General features: G+C 47.2%; 1 protein-coding gene across 13 annotated transcripts; it reads right to left on the bottom strand.

Annotated features, from left to right (window-relative positions):
- Positions 1–456: 456 nt before the first annotated feature.
- Positions 457–23,530, bottom strand: ZNF384 (zinc finger protein 384). Of its 13 annotated transcripts, none has more exons than XM_076347566.1 (12): positions 23,352–23,530; positions 22,751–22,799; positions 21,630–21,823; positions 18,852–18,918; positions 18,461–18,701; positions 17,791–18,121; positions 12,809–12,886; positions 5,421–5,645; positions 4,588–4,770; positions 3,684–3,762; positions 2,634–2,792; positions 457–2,468 (listed from the first exon to the last, which is right to left on the bottom strand). In XM_076347566.1, exons 3-12 carry the CDS (start codon positions 21,680–21,682, stop codon positions 2,193–2,195), a joined length of 1,692 nt encoding a protein of 563 aa, XP_076203681.1. In that variant the 5' UTR covers positions 21,683–21,823; positions 22,751–22,799; positions 23,352–23,530; the 3' UTR covers positions 457–2,192. The 13 variants fall into 13 exon arrangements, with proteins under 13 accessions (XP_076203681.1, XP_076203699.1, XP_076203732.1 ...); XM_076347584.1 differs by having other exon boundaries at positions 21,630–21,781; XM_076347617.1 differs by having other exon boundaries at positions 18,852–18,922; positions 23,352–23,529.
- Positions 23,531–23,772: the final 242 nt, after the last annotated feature.

Genomic DNA, 23,772 nt, shown 5'->3' with positions numbered 1-23,772 from the left:
CCAATGGAAAGGATTCTGTGTGTCCCAATGCCTCAAAACCAAGCCAATGCATTTTGTCAACACATACTCCAAATACACATTAGTTCCTGGGGCTCAATACAGGATAAATGGGTTGAAATGTCACCTATGAAATGCAGGAGTCAAATCAGACAGCTTCTTCTAGCCTAACCTATGGATCTACAAAACACTCCAACCATTTGCAGCCAATCCTGGTGACTAAATGCAGAGAAAAAGGTTTCTGCCACAGGCTCCAAAGGTGCAAAGCACAGAGGGCAGAGCTCCTCACTTTCCTCGTGCAAACCACAAGGCTGCCCAAAGGCAGGGATGTGCTACCCTCACGTCCGCCCGCACAGCCGCTCGGGACTCACAGCAGTAAGATGCTCATGCAGTGGTCTGGTACAGGGGGAAGGAACACACGTCACAGGGGCAGGGTGCTCACAGCAGCACCTTCAAGGAGCCTTTTACACCAATTTATTTCTATACAAGGTGGTTAAAAAAAAAAAAAAAGCCCCTATTGGTTGTTCATACAGAAGTCTAGGATTCTATAGGCTTTGGGTGGGTGATTGATTTTAAATCCCAACAACACATGCTTTTTCCCTTGCCTTCTCATTCTCTTCCGAGTCAGCCTCCATGATCCAAAGAAACTAACAAGTGACACACAAGACTAGTAGTCATGTGGACCAATTAAAAAAAAAAAAAAGGGAAGGAGAATTGAAGACGAAGAGAAAGGGAAAAACAAACGAAGATTGAAAATAAAAATTCGCCAGGATAATGCGTTTTATAAACACAGAGATAGAAACAGTTACAGCAAGGACAGAGCGGGCCAGGGGTGGGGAATAGATATTTATATATATATATATATATAAATTCAAGGGGCCTTCAGTTTATTCTTGTTGGCTCCCCCTTCTCATTAGATTGGTCTCTCTGTGGGGATCTTCATCCCCTTCTCTCCACTGTCCACCTTTTGGGGATTCTCTCCCATGACCAGGGTCCAGAAGAGGCCACCACTGCCATGTGAGTCCAGCCCGTCTTGGCAAGAGGGAGCCTGGGAGAGCACTCTGATGGGAGGTGAGCAGGAGAAGCTAGCCTTTCCCTGCCTCCTGCTGGCTCCTTGAAAAGACTGGTCTATTCCTCCTCCTCCTCCCCTCTGGGAAACTGGGGGCAGGACAGGCGTGTGAGAGTCAGAACTGCTGTCGTTCCGCCTTTCAGGAAAGGGAGTAGAGAAAAGGGCGATGATTATTTTGGCAGTCTCTTACCCTCCCTCCAGTTGCTTTTTGGTTTGTTGTTGATGCCTGCAGGCTTTTCTGAGGAGGTGGGGGGGAAGCAGGAGGGAGAGGAGGAGGAGTACAAGCTGCTAGGACATCATCCACAACGGGCAGGAAGAGCAATGAGCAGGAACCCACATTCCTACGGGGCCTTGGCCATCGTGCTGCTCAGACAGCTGGGAGAGAGAGGCAGCAGCCAGTTCAGACAGACTCCTCTCTATTGCTCTCCACCAGGGGAGGAGAAAGAGTGCAATACTCCACAGCCCTTGGGCACTGTAGGCACCTGTCTGGCCCAGAGAACATGCCTCACCCTCTCCCCCCGTACTGGTCTCACCTTCCACTGGGGAGAAGGTTTCTCCCATCCAGTCCTTGGGGCAGGACGAGTGACCCCTCCTCCCTTTCACAAGCAGGAGGGACAGGAATGGATATTTCTCTCTTAGACACTCAAGGAAATCCTCAAAGAACCCCATCCAGCTGTGAACCCTGCCACATTCTTCTGTGGCCTGCTGAAAACATGTGTCCGAGCCCCTGTACATACAAGGACCGTCTCTCCATCCCATCCACCATGCATGTCTCAACACGCACCCCCCCTTCATATGCATCCTACAGTGAGAGAGAAGGCAAAACAGGGGCCTTTCTTTGGGTTTGAAAGGAGGGGCTCTTGCATGAAGAAGTGATCCCAGCACAGGAAAGGGGCTCTTGCACAAGGAAGCATCCTCCTACCAGGCAGGCTGTTGCACAGAAGGAGCACCCCCTTGAGACAGGCTGTTGTTCAAGGGGCTGCCATGAACAGGGTTACACAGCCAGAAGAGGCTGTTGCAGGAGGAGAGGCTGGAGACTGTTGCACGAGGAGGGCCGCTGCACAAGCGGTGCCCCTGGGCGCAGGCTATGCACAAGAGGCTTTCTGCTCCTTGGGTTGAGGTCTCTCTAGGAGCTGGAGAGGTGCTCCACTTGGATGGCGCTGGTGCTGACAGTGAGGCAGATGTCCTTGTGATGCTCTGAAGTCTTGTAAGGAGTCAGGTCAAAGGAGCACTGGGGGGGAGGGTTGGGTTGGTTAGTGTCTCCAGAAGGGCCCCCTGCTGCCCCCCCGCCCTGCGGCTGGAAGTGCTGCTGCTGCTGAGAGGCCTGGGCTTGTGCCTGAACCACCTGCTGCTGTGGGTCAGGGATGTTGTGTTTCCGCATGTGCTTCATCAGGTACGTCTCCTGCAACGGGAAGAATGGCGTGAGAGTAGGGGACGACATTCGCAAAAGCCAAAGCCAAGGGGGAGGGACACGAGAGCTCAGGGCGCTGCTCCCATTGGATCTGGAGGAGCTACTCCCTGGAAAGTGTGTCCACTTCTGCTACCCTCCAGGATGGCAAGCACTCACCGAGGTGTAGGCCCGGCTGCAGATGGAGCAGGTGTAGACCTTGGCGTGTTTCACCGTGTGTGTAGCCAGGTGTACCTCCAAAGAGGCAGCATCCGTGTATGCACGGTGGCAGTTGTGGCACTTGAAAGGTTTGTCTTTGTTGTGCTGCCGTCTGTGGGACTGGGGGGCGGCAGCGGGGTGGAGGAAAGAGAAAGCAAGCACAGGGAAGGAAGCGAGTATTAGTACTGGAGAAGGTTTTACCTCCGACACCCCCTTCCAGCCAGGCCCCAAGCTCCCCCGGCCCCCGCCCGCTGAGGGAGGTACGCCTGTCTCCTAGCATAGGGGACAGAGCTTCTCCCTCCAGCCCACCACATCTTCCCCACAGATGCCCTTTTTTCTCAGACACACTAGGCATTTGAAGAGCAGTGTCTCCTAACTCTCCACAACCTGCATCTTCTCAGTCTCCACACAACTCCTTCTCAGTCTTTTCCTTTTCTCTCCTCTTCTGCCTCACTACACATTTGCTCCCCGCATCTGTTACTGCCCTTCAGGCCAGAATCTGCTTTAACTGCTCACAGGCATTTACAGCTCTTTGCCATTTGGCACACCCTACAGTTCCCCTCCTCCAGGATACTGCAACAGGACACAGCACCTCTGCTTCCCTAAACCCTTACTCTTATGCCCTCCGTTTCATTGTAGAACAAACAAAAAAAACAATCGGATACCCAGATTTTATTCTGCGTGACATTTAGCAAAAGTCTTGCCCCAGCTAAGTTAGAAAACTCTGCAGAACAGATGGGAGGAACTTTACCAAGGTCTCACCGCTTTCAAGTTAAGTTTACAATTTTACAGGATGTGACTGTTTATGTGACTTCTTGGGGTCACTAGTGCCACAAAAGCCAGGAATCTCTCCCCTGCTGAGGGCTTCAATGGCTTTTCTGTATTCTTTCACTGTCCTCCCAGCTGCCCCAATTTCTCCGTCTCCTCCACCACAGGCAAGTAGCCTCTCCTCCCACTTGACAGCCACCCTTGCCACCCCCACTGGTGAGTAGGCCAGGCCCAGCCCCTTACCTGCAGGTTGGAAAGCTGGGTGAAAGCCTTTTCACACCCAGGGTGAGCGCATTTGTAGGGTCGGTCCCCGGTGTGGATACTGTTGAGGAGGAAGAGCACAAACGGGAGGCAGTGAGCAGACAGGCAGGGCAGACTGCCAGGGCCTGATGCTGTGATCAAATCTCACAGCCACTCAGGAGAGCAGGGAAGGGGATGATGTTGCCTCCAGATGCTGTTCTATCTGAACAAAGAGAGCTCTGTCCAGCTCCTGTGTCCAGCTAGAAGTTAGAGAAGATAAGCAGTCAAGCAGATTTCAGAGAGTGACTAGGACTGAGGAACAAGAGCTTATGAATACCTGGCCAGCTCGCCATGTGGGCCACCTGAAAATGGGTTGGGAAGGGGTCTGGAGGGCCAGGCTCCCTGCTCCAAGCTCAGGAGTCCCATATGACCAAGAGGAATCTGTTCTCTTGCTTCTGCAGTACCAAGAAAGCAGCTCTGTTCCTTCTCAGGATAGACACTCCAACACTCTTCCCTTTACATTATCAGGCTGAGATCACCTACAGTGTTCATCTGTCCCTGTCCCCCTGCAATGCCAGAAGCTTCCACACACTCAGTCCAACCCCCATGGTGCCAGGCTGGGATCCCCTACAGCCAATGCCTCTCTCTCTATCGCTCTCTCTCTGTGCCCCCCACGGTGCAAGACCAAGGATCCCCAGGGACAGCACGTGCCCACCTCAGCCCTGACGTGGTCAGTGTCTCCTGCGCAGCCTCCACTCCGTCCACTCTGGTGGGTCACCTCCTTCTGAGGGTGCAGCCGGCCGCATTCCCCGCCCGCCCCCCGCATGCTTGGCGCGCGTGCTCCACAGGTGCATGCCGGCAGCGTGGGGGGGCCAGGGCCAGGCCCCCAGCCTCCTCTGGCCCTTACCGTGTGTGCTGCTGCAGGTGGGAGAGCTGGCGGAAGGCCTTCTGGCAGTAGCGGCAGGTGTAGGGCTTGGCCCCCGAGTGGATGCGGAGGTGCTGGGCCAGGTAGGATGTGTTGGCGAAGCTCTTGGAGCAGTGAGGACACTTGTGCGGCTTGACAATCGCCGTGTGGAGCTTGGAGTGGATCCTGCCGAAGAGGAGGAGGAGCAGCAGCAGTTGGACACGACCGCCATCTGGCTAGTGCTGATGGAATGAGGGCACAAAGGGGGTGGGACAGCACCACTCTATCTGCTACACGGAGGAACTCCAAACATGGCATGAGCTCGCTCGGTCTCAAACCGTGCTCCCCTTGGATTCAAGAGACCATGGTCTGTCCGCACCGGGGGAGGATCCAGAGAGAGGAACTATAGAGTTTGGACTGAGGGGCATTGGCAGAGCTGTGTGTGGAAAGCCTATGGCTGAAATAGCAGGGGGGCTGCAAGCCTGGACTGAGATGTTTGGCAGAACTACGCTGGGGTGACAGGGAACAGTCCTCCTACACCCACTCTACTCTCACTCTGACGCAACCAGCCCTACTTCTGTCAGAAAGTGTCACTCCATTGCAGATGCCCCTTAGAGTGAGCAGCGCTAACCTCTGTGCACGCCCAGCCCCTCACAGCAAGTGACAAGTCTCATGTGTCGGATACCACTACTGCCGGTTTGTCGTGTACGAGACCTGACCAGCCTGCGGAAAACAGCAAGGTCTCCCCAGGCAGTCGCCCACTGAGGGTGCTCACAGCATGCTGGGATGACGGCAACATGCAATGCGGAGGGCCCCCAGCCTCCTCTGGCCCTTACCGTGTGTGCTGCTGCAGGTGGGAGAGCTGGCGGAAGGCCTTCTGGCAGTAGCTGCACGTGTAGGGCTTGGCCCCTGAGTGGATGCGAATGTGCTGGGCCAGGTAGGAGCTGTTGGCGAAGCTCTTGGAGCAGTGAGGACACTTGTGTGGCTTTGTCTCCGTGTGGGACTTGGAGTGGATCTGCATCTCCGACTTGGAGTAGAAGGTCAGCGAACACATCCGGCACCTGGGACCGGGGCGAGGGGAAGAGACAGTGTCATACGGGGGCAAGCCCCAATATGTATCAACTCTAACTGGACGGGGTCTTCCACACTGAGTGAAGAAGGGACGTTTTCTCGCTATATGGTTCTGGGGAGGTTTCACCTGGGACACTGTGCTTGGCTGCGAATACTCCAGTCCCAGGGGGACAAACTTAAGCTAGGAACTGGCAGAAGAGACCAAACGAGACCTTGCAGCCAGACAAGTAAAGGTCTTGGAAGAATCAAAGAGGTTAATAGGCTTACAAGGGAGACAGGGCAGCACTTTGGAAATTTTCCAACAGCAATCTGAAGGGGACAGGAATAACAATTCCCAGACAAAACCCCACTTTGTTCATCTATGATTTATTTCAGTCAAAAAAAGGTTGGAGAACCTGGAAATCCCAGGTTAAGGTTCATCTTCATAATAAAAGTTAATTCCATGTACTGCAAAGTCTGCAAAGGCAGTTATGATCAAACCCACCTAACTCTGCTCCTGATTTTGGAGAAGACACTTGAGTATTTAGAATACAAAATGCTGAAAGTAACAACAGTGCTGCTTTCCTAGTGGGTCTCACAAAGATACTCTGGATATCAAATGTGGTATTTCACTGGTCTAATGGGCTTTCATCATTTCTACCTTACTGATGTGATGCAAAATGTTTTGTCTAGGAGTTTGGACCCATCTGTTCCCATAATGATCAGAAACGTATTTGGTAACATGCAGACTCTTCGAACAGGAAGAAGCAGTTGGTATCTATCTGCTATGGATGCTGCTGTTAAAAACTGCTCCTCCATCATGACACCAGGCTGTTAAGAGAAGCTTGCACTGTTAACAATTCAAGATGGTAAAAGCTTTTGTGGTTGATAATTTGACAGAGTTAGAGGCTGCATCCAAGTTACTGGTCTTTCTTTTTTTCTTCCCCAAATGTGTGCCAACCAAGGGGCAGAGTTAAGGTTTCTCTGAACTTAGTTTTTCCATTTGTGGACTTTTCAATTAAACAAGACAAAATTGAACCTGCACTTGGAACTTCCAGGGTCACATTTGAGAGAAAAAAATGCCACCCAGAAGAATGGTGGCTAACATGAATTCAACCTTCACAGCAGGTTGACTTATGTTTTTGTCTGGGAATTTCCTCAAGTTTTACAAGTGTTTACGAAACTGGTCAGTGATGAAAGTCTCTGCAAGTATTACAAGCCACAGAGAGTTGATCCTGCTCTTCCCCATATCCATATCCTCCCAGGAGGATACTTCATTGCATCTACTATTGCGACTATTTACGTTGGAGCCAGAAGTTTTATGAAGTGTGCAGTCTGATTAGCGTATGTAATGTAGGCAATATTTATCCAGCACCTACCTTAACTTCCACAGGCCCTTCCAAGCCACAGCTTGATTTTAAGCCATTTAACTGGAAGCCATGCCTCTCTAGCAAACACTCTACCACACACTTGCCGTAACATTTTTTCCTCTCCATCATTATTCTTTTACATTCATTATCATCTCTAACAGTTGTTCTCACGTTTCCTACCTTCATCTTTCCCTTAATCCACTTTAATTGCAAACCCTAACAGAACATACAAGCTAAATACATCCTTACCTAAATCCCCCCTCACACACACACACACCAGTCCCTTCCGGAATCAACAACCAGAAGCAATTTGGCTATTTATCCCTAGGTCTATTAGAGATATAAGGAATAAAAAGGAACATCAGAATCATCTTTTTAAAAAAGTAGCTCTTGGTTTATAAACCCAACTATCCCCAAACACTGGTGCAGTTTGTTCCAGACTTTCCGAAATGTTTAAAGCTAGACTTGAATACAGCATATGCATTTTGCAGTATCAAGTCATACTTACAGGATGAGGATTGTATCCTTGAAAGCAGCAACACTAGAAAGAACTTTGAGGTGAATATTGAACTGAAAAATACCTCTGAGTCGCCAAGTCCTGTTCCCTGCTAATGCAAACAATTACAGCATAATCCCATGCATGACTTTTATCAAGCTCCTTCTCAGCAGATGCTTACTTCCATTACTCTCAGTTGAATTCTGTTCCACAATATCAGCCCGCTGATAAGGAACCATTCAATTGAGAACAAGCTCCCAGTGCGATGCTGTGCTAATATGGCTAACCAAAACAAAGGGGAATAGCAGGTATCATTTTTGTAAACAGGAATGGTGTGACTATTCTTGCAACAGCATGTCTAATTCTGAAGTCCACATAGTCAACAATTATTGAAAAACTCAGAGAAGTTCAGCAAACTTAAAGAATGATGGCATGTGGAAAATTGGCTTCGCAGTAAAGGTTCACTGAGCCCAGTCTATCTAGGTTTGGAGAAAAGCTTAAAAGATAGTTTGGTCAATACCCATATAAATCTATATAGGGAGAAAAATATCAATTACTAGGGGCTTATTTTATGAGCAAGGAAAGGTATAATGAGAAACAGTAAGTGACAGTAGAAGTTAAAAATTCCAAGAGGAAATAGGATCTTTCCAACCACGAGAATAATGCCTCTTTGAAACAACGCTTGGAGGCTATAGTATGGCCTCAATCACTTGGTCCCTACAATTGATATTTTGAGAATCCAGCTACCTTTCTGAGAGAAATACCTTTCTAAAAGTTTTGCTCTAGTTTAAATACAATGCTGGGCACTAATCTCTTCTGTGCTGTACACATGACTGTATATTTTAAACAGTCTATTCTGTTCTGAAAAATTAATGAACTTTACTATGTCATCAAGTCTAAATAGTCCCATGCATTAAATCTGTAGTGCCATAAAGCCATCTACTTTATTTCCCATAACTTCTGTGCAGCCTTTCTTTTACTTATTTGCTTTGTCAGGTATCTGCCTTCAGGTCAGAAATTCCCTAGAATAAACTTTAATGAAGAGAAACAGACTGAACATCCTTTTCCATTTCCAAAATAAAATTATAAAGAAGGTATTTCAAAACCTCTTCGGCACTTGCATAAAAATGGAAGATAAATCTGACTGTTAGCAAAAACATGCCCCCCCCCGCCCCCCCTGCAAAAACCCCAAACCCCTCTTGTCTGAATTTAGCAGCTATAGATATTCCAGTATTGTTTTTCAAACAACATTTAGAAAGAAAGTCTTGCAAGGACTCATTTTGCAATCATCTAATTAGCATCAGCCCTGAGAGGGCAAGAATGTTATGTAGCATTAACAAATTCATGAGCCTTATGAGTTAAAAAAAGCCCTGGAATATAGCAGAAAGCTGCATTTCCGAGAGTTTTGTAGTGTGTGGTATCAGGCATTTTCAAGGGAACAAATGATCCATTTAATTAAGGGCTTTGCATTCTGCCTCAGACAACATCAAATATTAAAGGGGAAGATGCAATCAGCCCTCTAGTGGGCAAATATGGATTCAAAAACATGTTAAATCTATATGGATAATGAGAACATTGCATCTGACACTAGCAGCATTTCAGTAATCTACTTCAGTGAAATTCTCCTGGCTGGGGAGAGGAAAAGTTGGGAGTGCTCCTTGCTAAGCATGAACAAAAAGCTATATGAAATAATTGATTTTTCTCCCCTCTGTTTAATATCTGGTTTTAATCTTTTGTCCCCACTGTGCTTCTAAACTACCACTACTTCCACTGTATTCTTTCTGAGAGCAAGTAACAGAAATGACTGCAGCATTCCCATTGACAGTGTGACACAACATCCCTACAGCTGCTTGTTATGGCTCTGCAAATTTAGACAGCCTAGGAGAACATATTCTTAATAACACAGAGGTGTATCTCTTCATATAAATAGTTAACTTAGTACTCAGCCATATGCCAGAGGTCAAAAGTAACCCCTTTCAATGTTTATAATCCTTTCTTTTTATAGGGAATCTGCAGGGAAATAAAGTGAGACATTCAGAGAATGTTCATGTTAGACAGAAACACCCTTAAAAATTACGAAATGCCAGTAAAAGGTGGATGTACCATTCTAATTCTGCTCCCATATGAAAGTCATCATGATGACTCATAAACAAAATGATGCTTACAGCAACTAGACTACAACTCTGTGGCACACAGTGCCATATTTTTTTCCACTTTTCATGGAACGTTCCGCCTCATTCATCAGATGCTGTTATGAGATAAAATACCATCTGCAATACCAGCTCATAGTAAAATTGCCTAGCATGGATTAACAGCATTTTTCAATCAAGTGCTTAATTAATCAGTATCACAGTTGTGAAAACTATGTACGCTTTTACATGGCTTTGAGAATTCAAATTTCTAGTATCTACTGAGATCAGTCTTAGAAGTTAATTGAGCCCTTGCTCCTTCTGATAGGCTACAAATACAAGTTAGACCACAAGTTAAAAAAAAAAATCAAATCAGGAGGGTCTGAAGTTATACTAGATGATAATAGTAAGTTTAGGCTGTCAGAGTCAGCAGTTCATTTAGCAAGGAAAGAAATGTACTGCCTTTGCAATGCAGAGTTAATGAAGTAACTAATGCCAGCATAGCATAATAACAGATGCACAGTTCATGATAAATGCTAATTTAACCCTTGCATTCCCCTATTTTTTTAAAAGCTGAAGTTAAACATTTTCTTGCTAATATTTTGTAAGAGGCAGGGGAAAGGAGACAGAACTGATATCCAAGAAACACAGCTAGAAAACTTGGATAAGACCTAAATAAAGCCAGCGAGTATGAAGATGCCAAATGAAAGCACACGAATTGTAGCTCTGCTTCCACGCTTCTACACCCAGCATTAACTCCTATTCAAGTTAACATTACGCTTCCATTTATCAATTTACACTACTAGCATGCATACTATCAAATCTATCAGCGACACTCAAGAGATCTTAGTCAACTTATTTCCACAGTCCTTCAGTCACTTGGTGGCTTGATAAGGCTACAGAAAATCACACTCTCGTGGCAAGGCAGCAAGTGTTTTTAAATGCTCTCACCATATAGCACTTTTCCAGTTCTCAGATTTGAGGGCATTCCTGCATTTTGTCCATTTTTCCAGATGATCTTTTAAAAATACGAAACCCAGGATCTTGTGGTATTTCAGCATGCTTCACAAGTTGCCTGTCTTCTTTTAATGACTCCAGCTTTTATGCTTTCAACAATTGCAATCGCCCTCTTCTGCCACAGCCTCACACTGGGAGCTCACATGATGTCACTTAATTCCTAAAAGTCTTTTTCACAGTCATTGCTTTCCAGGATACTGTTTCCCCATATTCCTTATCTTGAGATTAAAGACATTCAATAGTACCCAACAGGACACTTCTGTCTGATACTGTTTTCCACTGTGTCCAAACACCTAGGCCTCACTCCCTGACTGCTGGAGAAGTCACACAGTATTATCCAAAAGGCTAAATCTTCCATTGGGCTGTATTAAAATACATTTTGCTTGAATAGTTCCAGTTTAACAACCGCATAAAGCTTCCCTATTTTTTTTTCAGCTATCCACCAGCATTGCTTCTATCTGTAAATTATCAGCCACGACTTTCTGTTGACCTCCAAATCATTGAACAACATCAGGCCTAAGACCTTGTCTACCAATTTTTGAAATCAGTCACCATTAGCAAAAAGACCAGCAAAACAATAAAACATAACAAGGGGTTTCCTAGTATAGCAATAACATGCAAAAGCTAAAATCAAAAGAATACAAAAGGCTCATGAGAAAGCAGTAGCGAATTTGGAAATGCCAGAATTAAGGTCATCTATGTCACCATAATTTGGCTCCGCAATGCAGGTGCGTTCTGATACAGCCTTATTGACTGTTTCCACAGAACTGCATCCTTATTATGTTGCACAGACAGATACTTAACAAGCAAGTGTTCAGTTTTTTTCATCACCACTCAGCCTCAAGCCTTGTCGACCACATGCAATTCCAACCTCATGAAGCAAATCACTCATCTGTTGTACCCTCCACAAAAGTATCAGTGCTCCATAAGCACTCATCTATCCCCACAATGTCCCTGTTTTATTTTTTCTAAGGGAAGGGAGTGAAACACAGTAAGACAGACATACCCACTAATTCCGAGTGGCCAAACTGATAGCTGTGACCACTTTTTTTCCTTTAAAGGAAAATTCACATTATATACATTCAAATCACAGCTCCTATAGATTTCTGTGCTACAGCTATAAGATGCAATGCTTCTGCAAAGCAAAACAGGGTCTGACATGTAACAGAGGACTATTAAACAATACTTGAGAAGAGATTACGGTTTTGGGGACACCAAACGTTAATTATTTCAGGGTAACTGTCTGTGGTCATTTTTAGCCTGCGGCAAATGGAAACACACTGAAGATTAGACCTAACTCATATTTGCACACGCTTCAAGGCAAGATTATCTACAGGCTTGAACCACATGGCTATAGGATACCATAGCAAATCTGTGGCAGAGGCAAGCGTAATCTACAATTCTTCAGACTAGCAGGCAAATGCCCTCCCAAAATCATCCTTCTCAATTCTACAACCCCATGTCAATATATTTTACTTTTCTTTTTTTAAAACACTCCGTTCAGGTTCTCTAAGTAAACATGCAGGACTCTGACAGGCCATCATGTACACAATGACTATAATCACATCATCAAGGATGGTATCAAAGTGCATTGACTCAATAGGGCCAAATTAAAGTGTGATCAGATAAGATGTGCGACAGAATAGTTTCAAAGTTCTCTCTCCCCAGTTGAAACTGTAACTACCCCCCTCACTCCCTTGCACACGCTCATTCCATTGACATGCAAGTAACGTGCTAAAATTAAAACTCATGACTGCAGAACCTTTACTGTTAATTCTTTCTGCTTGGCACTATGATGAACTGAGAGCGCACACGCACACAGTTACAACATCTCAGCAGAAGGGAGAGAACTTAACCATAATGCAAGTTTTTACCTTATTATATCCTGAGGCATGCAGTCAGTCTTAATTCTGACATTTTCTAACCTCCAGGCACAGCATTCATATACAAAGCAAAGCTTATGTGTACAAACTGCATGTGTATATATGGATGTGCATGTGCACCTGTCCTCCTTAGAGTTTTGAGATCATAAGCCAATTTCAACCAAATCTGGAAAAGGGGTAAGGATCTTAAAGTCACCACAAGTCTCAAAAATATGCCGCTGGGGAAAGAACAGAGACCCTCTTGGAGCCCCCTGCTGAGGGAAAGGCTAGTAAGCTCACCCTTGATTAGACATCAGAGAATCCACACAGGAGAGAGCCGCTGGAAACCAGGCTTCATTAGTTCCGCTGCTCACGGAACTACTTGTTAAAAAAAGCAAACAGAAATTCCAACATGTGGCATCATACTGACACCCATGTTGGTCATCAGCAATCTTAAGATCCACTGCACAGACCTCTGCCACTGCAGCTAGGATGATAAATGATAGCAATGGTAGTTTGTCACCTTTTTCTAGCCTTAGAGGGGGATGAGGTTCTTTGCCAGAGGAGGTCACATTCTTGTGCTGACATGAAAGACATGGCAAAATTTAGGAATACTGGGTTGAATATTTCTAGGCTTTGGAGGGAATGTGGTCAAACTTTCTGCCTGACACTTCAAACTTAATTCCCCCTTTGCCCTTAGCCTTCTAGCCTGTTGCAATCCCCTCTCTCCTGCACCAAGACCCAGGCCCAAGCTCTTTACCCACATGCCCCAGCCTCCTTATCCTCTACTGCAGTGGCTCTTCCCTATTGCATTCTCCCAGTTACCTCACATCTGTCTTCTCTCCGCCACGCTTCTATTTGTCTGTCCACATCCCATGCTCTTGTCCCCATCTGTTCTGCTAATTCTAGGTATCTCCTCATTTTCCAGCCCGTAGCAGATCTGCCTCTTTCTTCCTCTCCTCAGTTTTGGTCCTTCATAGCTTATCTCTGTGCCTTCTCTCCCTTGCAAATAGACTCCTCATCACATCCTCTGCTACATTCCCTAGTTTGTAAGCTATAGTCTTTTCTCTCTCCTCCTTTTCAATTCCCATCTCTGCTCTACCAAGTTTCCAGACTTCCTGGACAAAATCATCAGCTCCAGGCCCTGCCCATATCTCATTCTTGTCCCTACTACATTTGAACCAAGCAGTGTCTTCTCGCACCTTGCCTTTGTGCCCATCAGAGGGGGGAGGTTACTGTCAACACTGAGCACAAAAGATTCCCTTCTGAAGCAGAAGGAGTTGTGACTGAAGGAAAAGCATGCTTGGCCCTTCAGCGCTAGTCTAGAAGATGCTTATTGCTGCAGAGAGAATACACATGTAGTCCAGCCTCACATAGAAACTGAGAGAGGTTAGAGTGTATTTCTCTCTTCTGTGGAGACAGACAGTCTGGTCAGTGCCTGGAGTCATGCAAGCCTCAAGAAACGTCAAAGAGGATATAATCTTCACATGTTTCAACTACCAAACTATAAAGCACCTCAGAGCATGCTTGACAGATTTTTTTCCAAGCTTACAACTTGGCCAAATTTGACCATATTTTCACAGATATATGTGGCTTACAAAAGCCATAGCCACCAGATTTCAACTCTATTCAAAAACATGGGAAGTTCACCAAACAGCAATGCTAAATCCAGTATAGGGCAGAAAAAAAAGGCTTAAAATGAGACATGTCTGAGAACATACCCACCTGCTGTATTCAAACCACTGGCTCCCCTTGTGTCCCTAATTTCCTCACTAACGAGGGCCTCCACCCAGCTTCTTCGCACTCGACAGCTCAACTCTGCTTCTTGCTAAGCCTTCTAAGGCTTCTGTGCACTTTTTCACCCTGGACTTACCTCAGAAGCTTCCTATGTCTCTCAGCTGCTTATTGCCTCCCAAACCCCCTGCTGTTCCCACAGCCTAGTGAAAGTAGGGAAACTCAGAACTAGCGGTGGGGAACAGAGAGCTTGTTGGTTACAGTATGATGGCAAGGCCCTTCTCAAGCCTACAGCTTTTCTGTTGGTGCCCTAGGCTCTGAAGCACAGCTTGCAAAACCATTCCAGACTATAAACTAGTATTCGCCCTAGCCTGTACAAACTTAATACTGGAACCAAGCAACGCCTATAAAGAGCTCTCTTCCTCTTGCAAAGAAGAAACTAGTTAGAGAACTGTTTGTCAGAGAGAGAGAACTGATGACCTGGCCCAGATAGGCTGAACCACTTCATCAGTCTTGTCCACTGATCACATCACACCACAAACTTCCAAAAGTGCACAGGTAGGGACCAAAACAGTACTAAGAAACAATACTACTGTCTCCAGGACCTATGCTCGTGCTCTCTTCCTCAGCACCTTTTAAAGTACTGAGAAGAAGCCACGTGCTTCACACTGCCAGCATCTTACTAGAAAGACTCTCAATGCCGATCTCATTTTCCACAGAAAAATTAAATTCTACAAAGATGTCAGGGAAGATTTACAAAGAGCTGACAATGAATCCAGACAAGACTGAAGTGACATTACTCATGAAGGAAAATGCTTCACAGCACTGGGTTAGATGCTGTCCCCTGCGGGTGCAAGCATTCTTCTAATAGCACAAAGCAAAGCACGAAGGACTCTGCCAGACTAATCCTAAGGCTAGGCGTCCAAGATCTGCAAGCAACACCATCATTAGCAAAAGCCTCACACCTTTTCTTACAAAGGAAAACCTAGTCACAAAGATTCTTGCACCACTTTCACAGCAGACTACTAATTCACTTCTAGAGATGATACAGCAGTAAAACAGCTGCCATTTGCTGGAGTGGGAATCTCTACATTCAGTAGAGAGTGGGATGAGCTGCAATACGAGTATCACCTTTGTGCTCCAATTCCTTCCCAGTCTGCCTTGCTGTGCTGCCCATTCAAGGCCTTACTCTGTCTTCACCAATATAGGAGGAGTCAGGAATTAGGGAAATCAGCCACCTGCCCAGGCACTCAGGACAAGAGAGCTCACAGAACTCAAAAAAGAAACTTAAAACCAAAAAAATAATTAAATTTGACAAAATAATCCCAGGCTTTGGGAATTAGGTATTAAAAAAAAGTCATATTGCTCAATATAGTGCAACTCCTTCCAGGCATCTGACTAGATTGTCCTCAGTGTATCATCATAAGAATCAGTGAAACCATACAAACGTAGACATATGAATACCACAAGCAACTCCTCCTCCAGCCTCAGAAGGGAGCAGGAGTAGATGAACCTCACCCACAGTCTTAATTTAGCCAGGATATGTCTGCATACTGTAGTAACAGGAACTACCCAAATCATCCTCTAGAATGCAGAAGAAACCCAGGAGTCCTCAAAGTTTTAACTTGCAAGTCTATTCATATATATATTATGGAGAAACAATTTTACTGTATTTCACAAAGGTTTTCTCTCCCACAGCTCCAAGAGAAGATAGTATTTTCCTTTATTTTTTCAACAATTATTTTTAGTTCCAAACTTGCACATGGAAAGCATCAGCCAAAGAGAAGACACCAAGGAGGGCGGAAGTACTCCTTGGTGGTCTTCAATAAATCTCAATTCAGCTATCTTGCACCTTAGCTCTGCTCAGAGGAAGGCCTGCTTGGGATGGAGGCTGGAGGAAGAGGCAGAGATATCACACTCAGATTAAACACGAAGACAGGAAATCTTCCTGATCACATGTTCCTACATATAAACTCCCTCGTTTTTTTCCTGCAAAGTCTTTTTCATGAGCTGTTACACAGACTATGCGTGTTCATAAAGTTTCTGCTGAGTCACTCCACCTGGTCTTGGGCATTTTTTTCCAAACTTACAAGTAAACAAGGAGCTATAATTAAAGCCTTGGTTCAGCTTTAATTCTAGTGTTCACTGCCAATTGTGTCCCCTGTAAATACATATTTAACAACCTAATTAGCAACCCAGACTGTAAGCAGCTTGAGTAGTGTGGAATTGTGGCTAAGGCCCAAAATAAATGGTGGGATTACAAATAGCAAGCTACCTAACACTCCCACCCCTCTTCACCATACGCTGATTATATTTTCAAAGTGGAAGAACTGGGACATTAGGTAAGAGAATAAAAAGGCTGATCCAAGCTCTGGTTTTGTATCCATTTAACTGTATTGATTTAAAAATGTAAACTTTTTTTAAATGCTACAGTTAAAAATGAAACAGTGCCTGGGGTGGATGCACTGACTCTGTGTAGATGCCTTCATATTGTTATGACTTAATTCCAGAAACATAACTAAATCTGTACAACAGAAAAAAAGAGAGTCTAGGATGGTTAAAGGGAAACTGAGATGGGATTATGGGCACATAGTAGGGAAATGAGAAGAGCTAGGGACCATCTCCTATTTCTGTTTCCATCTGGCTACTACTTTGCGTCTTATTGATCTTAATCATCCCTCAGAAACACCTATCGCTAAATCACCCATACGTGCTCCTGCTTCCCAACTCAGACAGACCATCACATTTCCTCCCTAGCACTTGCCTGCTCTGTCCAGTTCCCACCTTTTCTAAAACACCCACATTCCTTATCCTCTGGTTTAAGTATTCCCTCCTAGTTAATCTCTCCCTTTCCCACCACTCACTTGTAAACTCAAGCCACATCCCTCCAAGCTCAGAAACCCAACCTCAGGGCTCAGAACTCTCCTCCTCTTATCTGATACCCTTAGGGCTCAGAAATACCCTTATACCTAATTCAGAAATACTTTTTTTTTTCTGTTTTGTTGGGAATGCTGAAATAGGAGATCACAAGGGGCAATGCACACAGGAGCAGACACTATCACCACAGTTCACTTCCTGCTCTGTGTGCCTCCAGTTTGTAGTCTTTACACTGGACAGACTGGAGTCCTAATTTGGGGCACCTGGACATTACTAGGGCGCTCCGCTACACCAGAAGTGCTCCATTTGCACCAGACAGTACTGCATTCTGCAGTACACCAGCCATACTACCCGGCTGTGGCATCAAGGATATGGTTCAGCCCCATAACATCCTGGTCATTAACTAACCTAGTAACATTAACATCTCTATATTCAGGAAATCAAGGCTGTCCACTAAGAAGGAGATCCTTAGTTTTGGGTCAACCCACCAGCTTGCAAACACTCCTGATTAGAGAGAAAACTCAACTCTTTCTGCAGCTGAAAGTTTCTCTACTCAGGGACTCTACAAGGAAAAGGCAGAGATCTCTTCTTCCCCATGTAACCCTCTGAAGGGTTAAATACATCCCCATCCCCATGCAGTGTTACAGTCAAGGTTTAACGCCGCTCCCCACCTGTATGTCTTGCCATCCTTGTGCTGGTCCTCATCATCCTCATTTGACAGCACAAAGGGGTCACTCATCTCTGGCAGCCCCGACTCCTGCAATCGTTTCTTCTTCCGGCCCCGGGGTGGTTTGGGGGCAACTCCCCCACCCCCGCCACCCCCACCACCTTCGGAGAGGGTGGTTGTCCCTTTCTTGGACAGGTCAGGAACCACCTGGAGGGCTGCCTGGGAGCCAGGGGGTAGCGCAGAGACAATCATGGGAGCTGAGATGGGAAAGGTTTGGGCAGAGGAGGCTGTGGTCACCAGGGAACCTGATGGGGAAGTTATCACCAGACCAGGACCTGCAAAGAAAGAAAGATGGAGGAAGTCAGTTATTACATCTCTAATTACGTTCAACCTCCTTATCCCACAGAATTGAGTTTTATACCACTACTTTTGACTACAACCCAAACAGAAGAGTAGCCTACACGTTCCCAGTCTCCACCGCTAGAAGCCAAACTTCCATAAAGAGGGCAGACGTATGGAATGCCTAGAGATTCACAGTGAAACCATGCCAGGGCAGTCCACACCATCAGTAAGGCTAGGAATAACCTACAGCCTGAAAAGGATTCGCCAGGACCCTCCACCTCACCATCCCGGAGTCTCCTTCATATGTTGCCCAAGTCTTTGGAGTCCCCTACCTGCTGTCATGAGCCCCGCAGACTGCACTGGTACCACGGTGATGTTCTGAGTCACAGGGGCTTGGCTGTGTGGTGTCAACTGCTCTGGCTTGGTGTCCGAGTCCATGGAGATACCAGTGGGTAGAGCCACAGAAGTGGGTACTGTCAGCAAGGCAGGGTAGTGGGGGGGAGCCAGGCTGCAGCCCTTCTCTGTGGGCAATAGCTGCTCCTTCATCTTGTTAATAAACATGGTGTTCTCAATCTAAACGGGTGGGAAACAGCTTTTAGAATACCCTGGCACAGTTTCTCCCAGCAGTTGGCTGAGCAAGAAATGCAACAGAAACACTTATCATGCATGAACTTCTAACAGGAAGCAAGACCAGCATAATAGGTTGGAAGACAAAGATCTTACCTGTCCCGAGACGGTGGGCACTGCTGGCCAGAAGTACGGGGAGGAGTTGAAATGAGATTCTTCCATCCTAGCTGGGCACAGGGGGGAAGAGGAAGGGGAAGGGAAGAGGAATGGAGAAGGAAGACAGACAGACAGACAGACACACACACACAAAAAGAACATTAAACCCAAAGAGACTCCAACATGGAACTGACTCAGTCTAACACTGTGACAGTTCCTTAATCTCCCCTTTCTTACTTGAGCAACTTCTCCCCACTTTTGAGCTATCCGCCCAAATCCAAACATTATTTTCAGGGGAAAAAGGTGTCTGCTATTCCCACAGGCTTGGGTCCGTCTCAAATGCCTCTTGCCCAATAGTCCTCCATGCAAAAAAAAAAAAAAAGGACTGACTACAAACCCAGATCACCTCCAAAATTCCCCAATTATCAACCACCCAAGTACATGGCATAAATGATGAAGTCTGTGCATCTGCAACCAGGCAAATACAGCTGAAAACCATTTTTCACTGTCACAGACAGTCTGACCCCAGCAGCAGTGAAAATGTTGGACCCTGCCTGTCCCTCCACCCCAGCTCGACACTAAGAACCCAGATGCAGCAAGGGGACATTAGCATTGTGTTACACAGGAAGAAAGACAGGCAGAAAGAGGGAAATAGACTTGCCCAAGATAACAGACAGCCACAGCAGACCAAGAAGTCAAACTTAGGGCTCCTAACTTCCTGCTGCCCACTGCTCTGACCACCCCAGCCCCACTTTTGGAAGAAACCCGGAAACATCACTCAATATTCCCGACAGACAAGATCCTCCTCTCTCATCCAACGAGACTAGGCAGCGGGAAAACAACCTGACTACCCTGCTCCTGAGATACCCTATTACCAAGTGAGATCATGTCACGGCTCTCTATTGCCCATTTCATTCCCGTCTTTGGGACAAGATTCTGTAGGACTCTGTCCCCAGTCAAGTGCCCACTGCTCCATCTCAAATCTCCATGCAGTCAGAGGACCAGTTAGACACCAAAAGATAGCCCTCTGAAGACAGAGGCGTAATCTCTTTAGGCACACCCGGCTGAAGAAGCCCTTTCCATTCTAATCCTTACATTCCTCTGTGTAATAGCATTAGCGGACAAAGTTTGTTACACTTGTGAAAACGCTATTCAAAAACTAAAGAAAATCACAAAAGAATATTTCCTGAAGCAGAATATGCACCCATTCCTGAACAAATATGGCAAAACTGGTAGGTAAAATACATGTGGTAAAAACTATGCTCAGAGAACATCTGGCAGAGCAAGCTGCTTAGAGAAAGCAAGCGCTATAGGTTTCTCACACAGCTACCTGCAAATTGTCCCACTCCTATTTCTGTTATGATGTGGCAGCAGTCTAATCAACGAGTAAATACTGTTTCTGAAGGGCCTATCTCAATGATCAGTTAAGCTGAGGAGCATGCCCCGAGTAGCATGAAAACACTTACTTTCCAGAAGTATATTAGGGCAGAATAAATACATGTGGAATTGCTGTGTGTGAGCCAAAATGCAAAGATAGTTTTCCTCTATGTAGAGAAGCAGTATTTAAATGAACCAAATTACCCGATAATTTTGTTTTTATGAATTGCTCATGCAACAGCAAAGCCAAGTATTCCTGCCTCACTCACTCACAACAAATCAACCAATAAACACACTTAAGGATGAATTATTCACCTTGCATTGGTGGCCTGCAGTCAGGCTGCTAGCTGCTTGACTGAATTACTCTGGATTTACATTGCTGTGATCCAGTCAGAATCTGATGGGGCGAGACTCTTACCTTCCTTCCTCTGCTTTCTTTTCCAAGCCAAATTAATTAAGTACGCTGCCCACAGCAAGGCCCTATGTATGTAACACTTAACTACATGACTTTTTTCTTCCAAAGGATGGACACACATGAAGAGATAACGCATTCTTGGCAATTGAGCACCACCTGAATCAAGAGGGGGTTTTTGTTTGGAATGTCAAGTTTGGGTTTTGGGGTTTTGTTTGTTTGTTTGTTTTTGTTTTTAAAATAAGTAAGCCTTTATTTGCTCAGCTTCCACATCAAAAACATCAAAGTGAACCTGATTCCGTAAAAACATAAAGTCTCATATAATAATCAGATGCATTTTCCAAATAAACTTTGTAATTATCCAAGACTCCCCTGGATTCAACTGCAAACTTCAGGAGTTAAACAGAAAGATGCCAATTTAAACAAAAATCTCACAACAGCTTTCTTATTTAAAGAGTACAAGGTATGAAAGGCAACTCCATTTCCAGATTCTAAAATCCAGACTAGCACAGGCGAGGGCACTCAGCGGCTGCCTGTCTCCGTCTAGTCCCCTACCAGAACTTCACAGAGCACCTAACTTTTCTTTGCTTAGTTTACAAAGTGTGCAAGTCAAAATAAAGCTCTTATCGATGCTCAAAAGATGACTACGTTGTTTTCGTTAAACTCTCTTAGAATCCACCTCCCCATTCAAAAATCTTCATGCTTGAGCAGGTATCAGGCCTCAAAACTTTTGGCTCGAAAGGCTGAAGTGTGATGAAGTTATAAGAACGTGGAGGAAAAGGAGAAATGGTGTAAGAGTTGAAGCTTTCATGCAATCTCACTAGCAAGCCAGTCTTCCAGAGGGAGAAAACAAAGATAAGATTCCTCCACCAAACTACTGCCCTAATACCCCCAGGCTGTCCCTCCCCTACCCCGCTTTTAGGCTAAAGGATGTTTGGAAAACATGCACCCCTATTCGCAGCCCCCACTTTAACGCTGCTCACACTTACTTTACCAGAACTCTGCACGTAACCCTTCCAATTGCTCTATAACTACCAGACATGGGCTGGAGCTTCAACCCTGTACCACAGCACGTTCCCACTGCAGTGCCTTCATCATCCCAGCTTCCACAAACAGGCCAGAGAGAGATGGGACCTTCTTCCTATTCACCAGTCTAGTATCAGACAGATGTCAACGTACCCTCCTGATATAAACCAAAAACACCTTCTATGTACAGACCACAAATTTACATACACCAAATAAACAACCGAGTGAACCAGAGAACTCACAAGGGACAAGCAATCTGGAGTTTAGATCTCAGAATACTTCACAGAATCACATACTTAACGTGCTGGACTTATACTTCTGTGCAGGTCATCACTTTAATCATAAACACACAGACAAAAGCACGTGCAAGTATACGGTGAGGTAGAGGCTGTGTTTCTGGAAGGCACAATCAAGGTTGGATATGCAAGTATTTAGAGGTTGACTTTTAATATGGTTTTCTTTATTCACCAGATACCTAGCTTTTATTTTCTATTTGGTGTAGAGTTTTCAGTTGACAAAAGGCCCTGAGTATGTCACTTGGGAATGATTTACAACGTCGTTTTATGTCTGCCCAAGATCTTTGTTCAATAACAGAGAGCTTTTAGGCTTAATTACTGCAAAATACTAAGGATGCTGAAGGCCACGCAGGCTATTAGATCAAATGCAAAAATGCCTCCACGGAGCTCATGAGCACCAAAAAGTTCAAGCGCCGCTACCTCTTTAGAACAAGCACATCTGGACGCACATCAGGAATACCCCAAACATGCCGGACAAAGTCCTGAATCCCAAACCCGCACACCAGAGCTAGAACAACCTTGGTGCCGTTCCCTGACACATGCGTAGCCTCCACCCCAACCGACTCAGCCTCTGTTGGAACAGGTGCCTGGCAGGGGACGTACCCTGTGCCTCAGCTCCTTCCAGGCGGTGAATCCCCTCTCCCGCACCCTGGAGCTCAAGCGACTTCAAGCCCCCAACGCTGGGACCTGCCGCCCATCCCATCCCGTCCCGTCCCCCCCAGTGCGGCCGGAGGGAGCCCCCGGGGCGAGGGGCGGGGGTCACTCACGCAGCTCCGGGAGCTCCTTACCCCTCTCACTCTCCCTCCTCTTGCATTTCTCCTCCTTCCAGGGCCGTCTCTGCAAACAAACCGCCAGGGTTACGGGGGCGCCCGGGGCCCTGCATGACAGCGGGCGGCGCAACGCGGGGCCCCCGGAGCCGCCGGCCACGTCCAGCCCCAGGGGGAGCGGCCATAGGCGCGGGAGGGCGCTCCCCGCGGGGACCGGCCGGGATGGGAGGGGGGGCCCGGACCCACCTCCCCCCGCGGGGCCCCGCGCGCACACGGCGGCGGCGGCCGAGGACGGGGCGCGCCGCCCGGTCGCCCCCCGCGGCGCGGGGCGGGCGAGGCGGGGGCCGGCCCGGAGCGCGGCTCCCCCGCGGCGGAGCCCCCGGGTGCGCTCTGCACCCGACACCGGGACGGAGGGACGGGCGGGCGGGCGAGCGAGCGAGCAGACAGACAGACAGACAGACAGACAGCCCTCCTCCGTTTCCGCTTCCGGACCGCTTCGGCCCCGGAAGTCCCGCTCCCCCGGGTCCCCCCGCCCCCACACCCGCCACCCGGCAGATTACCGGGCACCACCCCCCAGCGGCGACCCCGACCCCGACTCCAGCAGCGGCAGCGGCCTCCTCACCGGAAAGAGGAGCGGCGAGTCGCTTCCGGATCAGGGGGCGGAGCGCGCCTCAGCTCTTCCGGGGCGCCGACAGCAGCGGAACGGCGTCATCGGCGGCTTCGCTTGAAAAAGAGGCGGAGCGGCGGCGGCCGCCGCCGGCCCGCGGAAGGTTTCCCCTCAGCGGGGCCGTCGCGGGCGGCCGGGCCGGGCCGGGCCGGAAGCGGGGACCGGGCGGCGACGGGGGCAGAGGCGGGCGCGCGCTTACCGGAAGTGCGGGGTGCCGGCGCGCGGGGAGCGCGGGCTGGAGGAAGGGCGGAAGTGGCTGTGCCGGCGGGGGCGGGCGCGCGGCGTCCCCGAGCCCGGCCGCGAGACCGCTTCCGGCCGAGGGGGCCTTCCCGGCGTGACGTGCGCGGTGCGGGACAGCCGCCCTGATGAATATTCA

Source organism: Aptenodytes patagonicus, chromosome 1 (assembly GCF_965638725.1).
Source record: "Aptenodytes patagonicus chromosome 1, bAptPat1.pri.cur, whole genome shotgun sequence".
Lineage (NCBI taxonomy): Eukaryota > Metazoa > Chordata > Aves > Sphenisciformes > Spheniscidae > Aptenodytes > Aptenodytes patagonicus.
The sequence above is the reverse complement of the archived record's forward strand: the minus strand, read 5'-3'. Positions and strand labels throughout refer to the sequence as shown.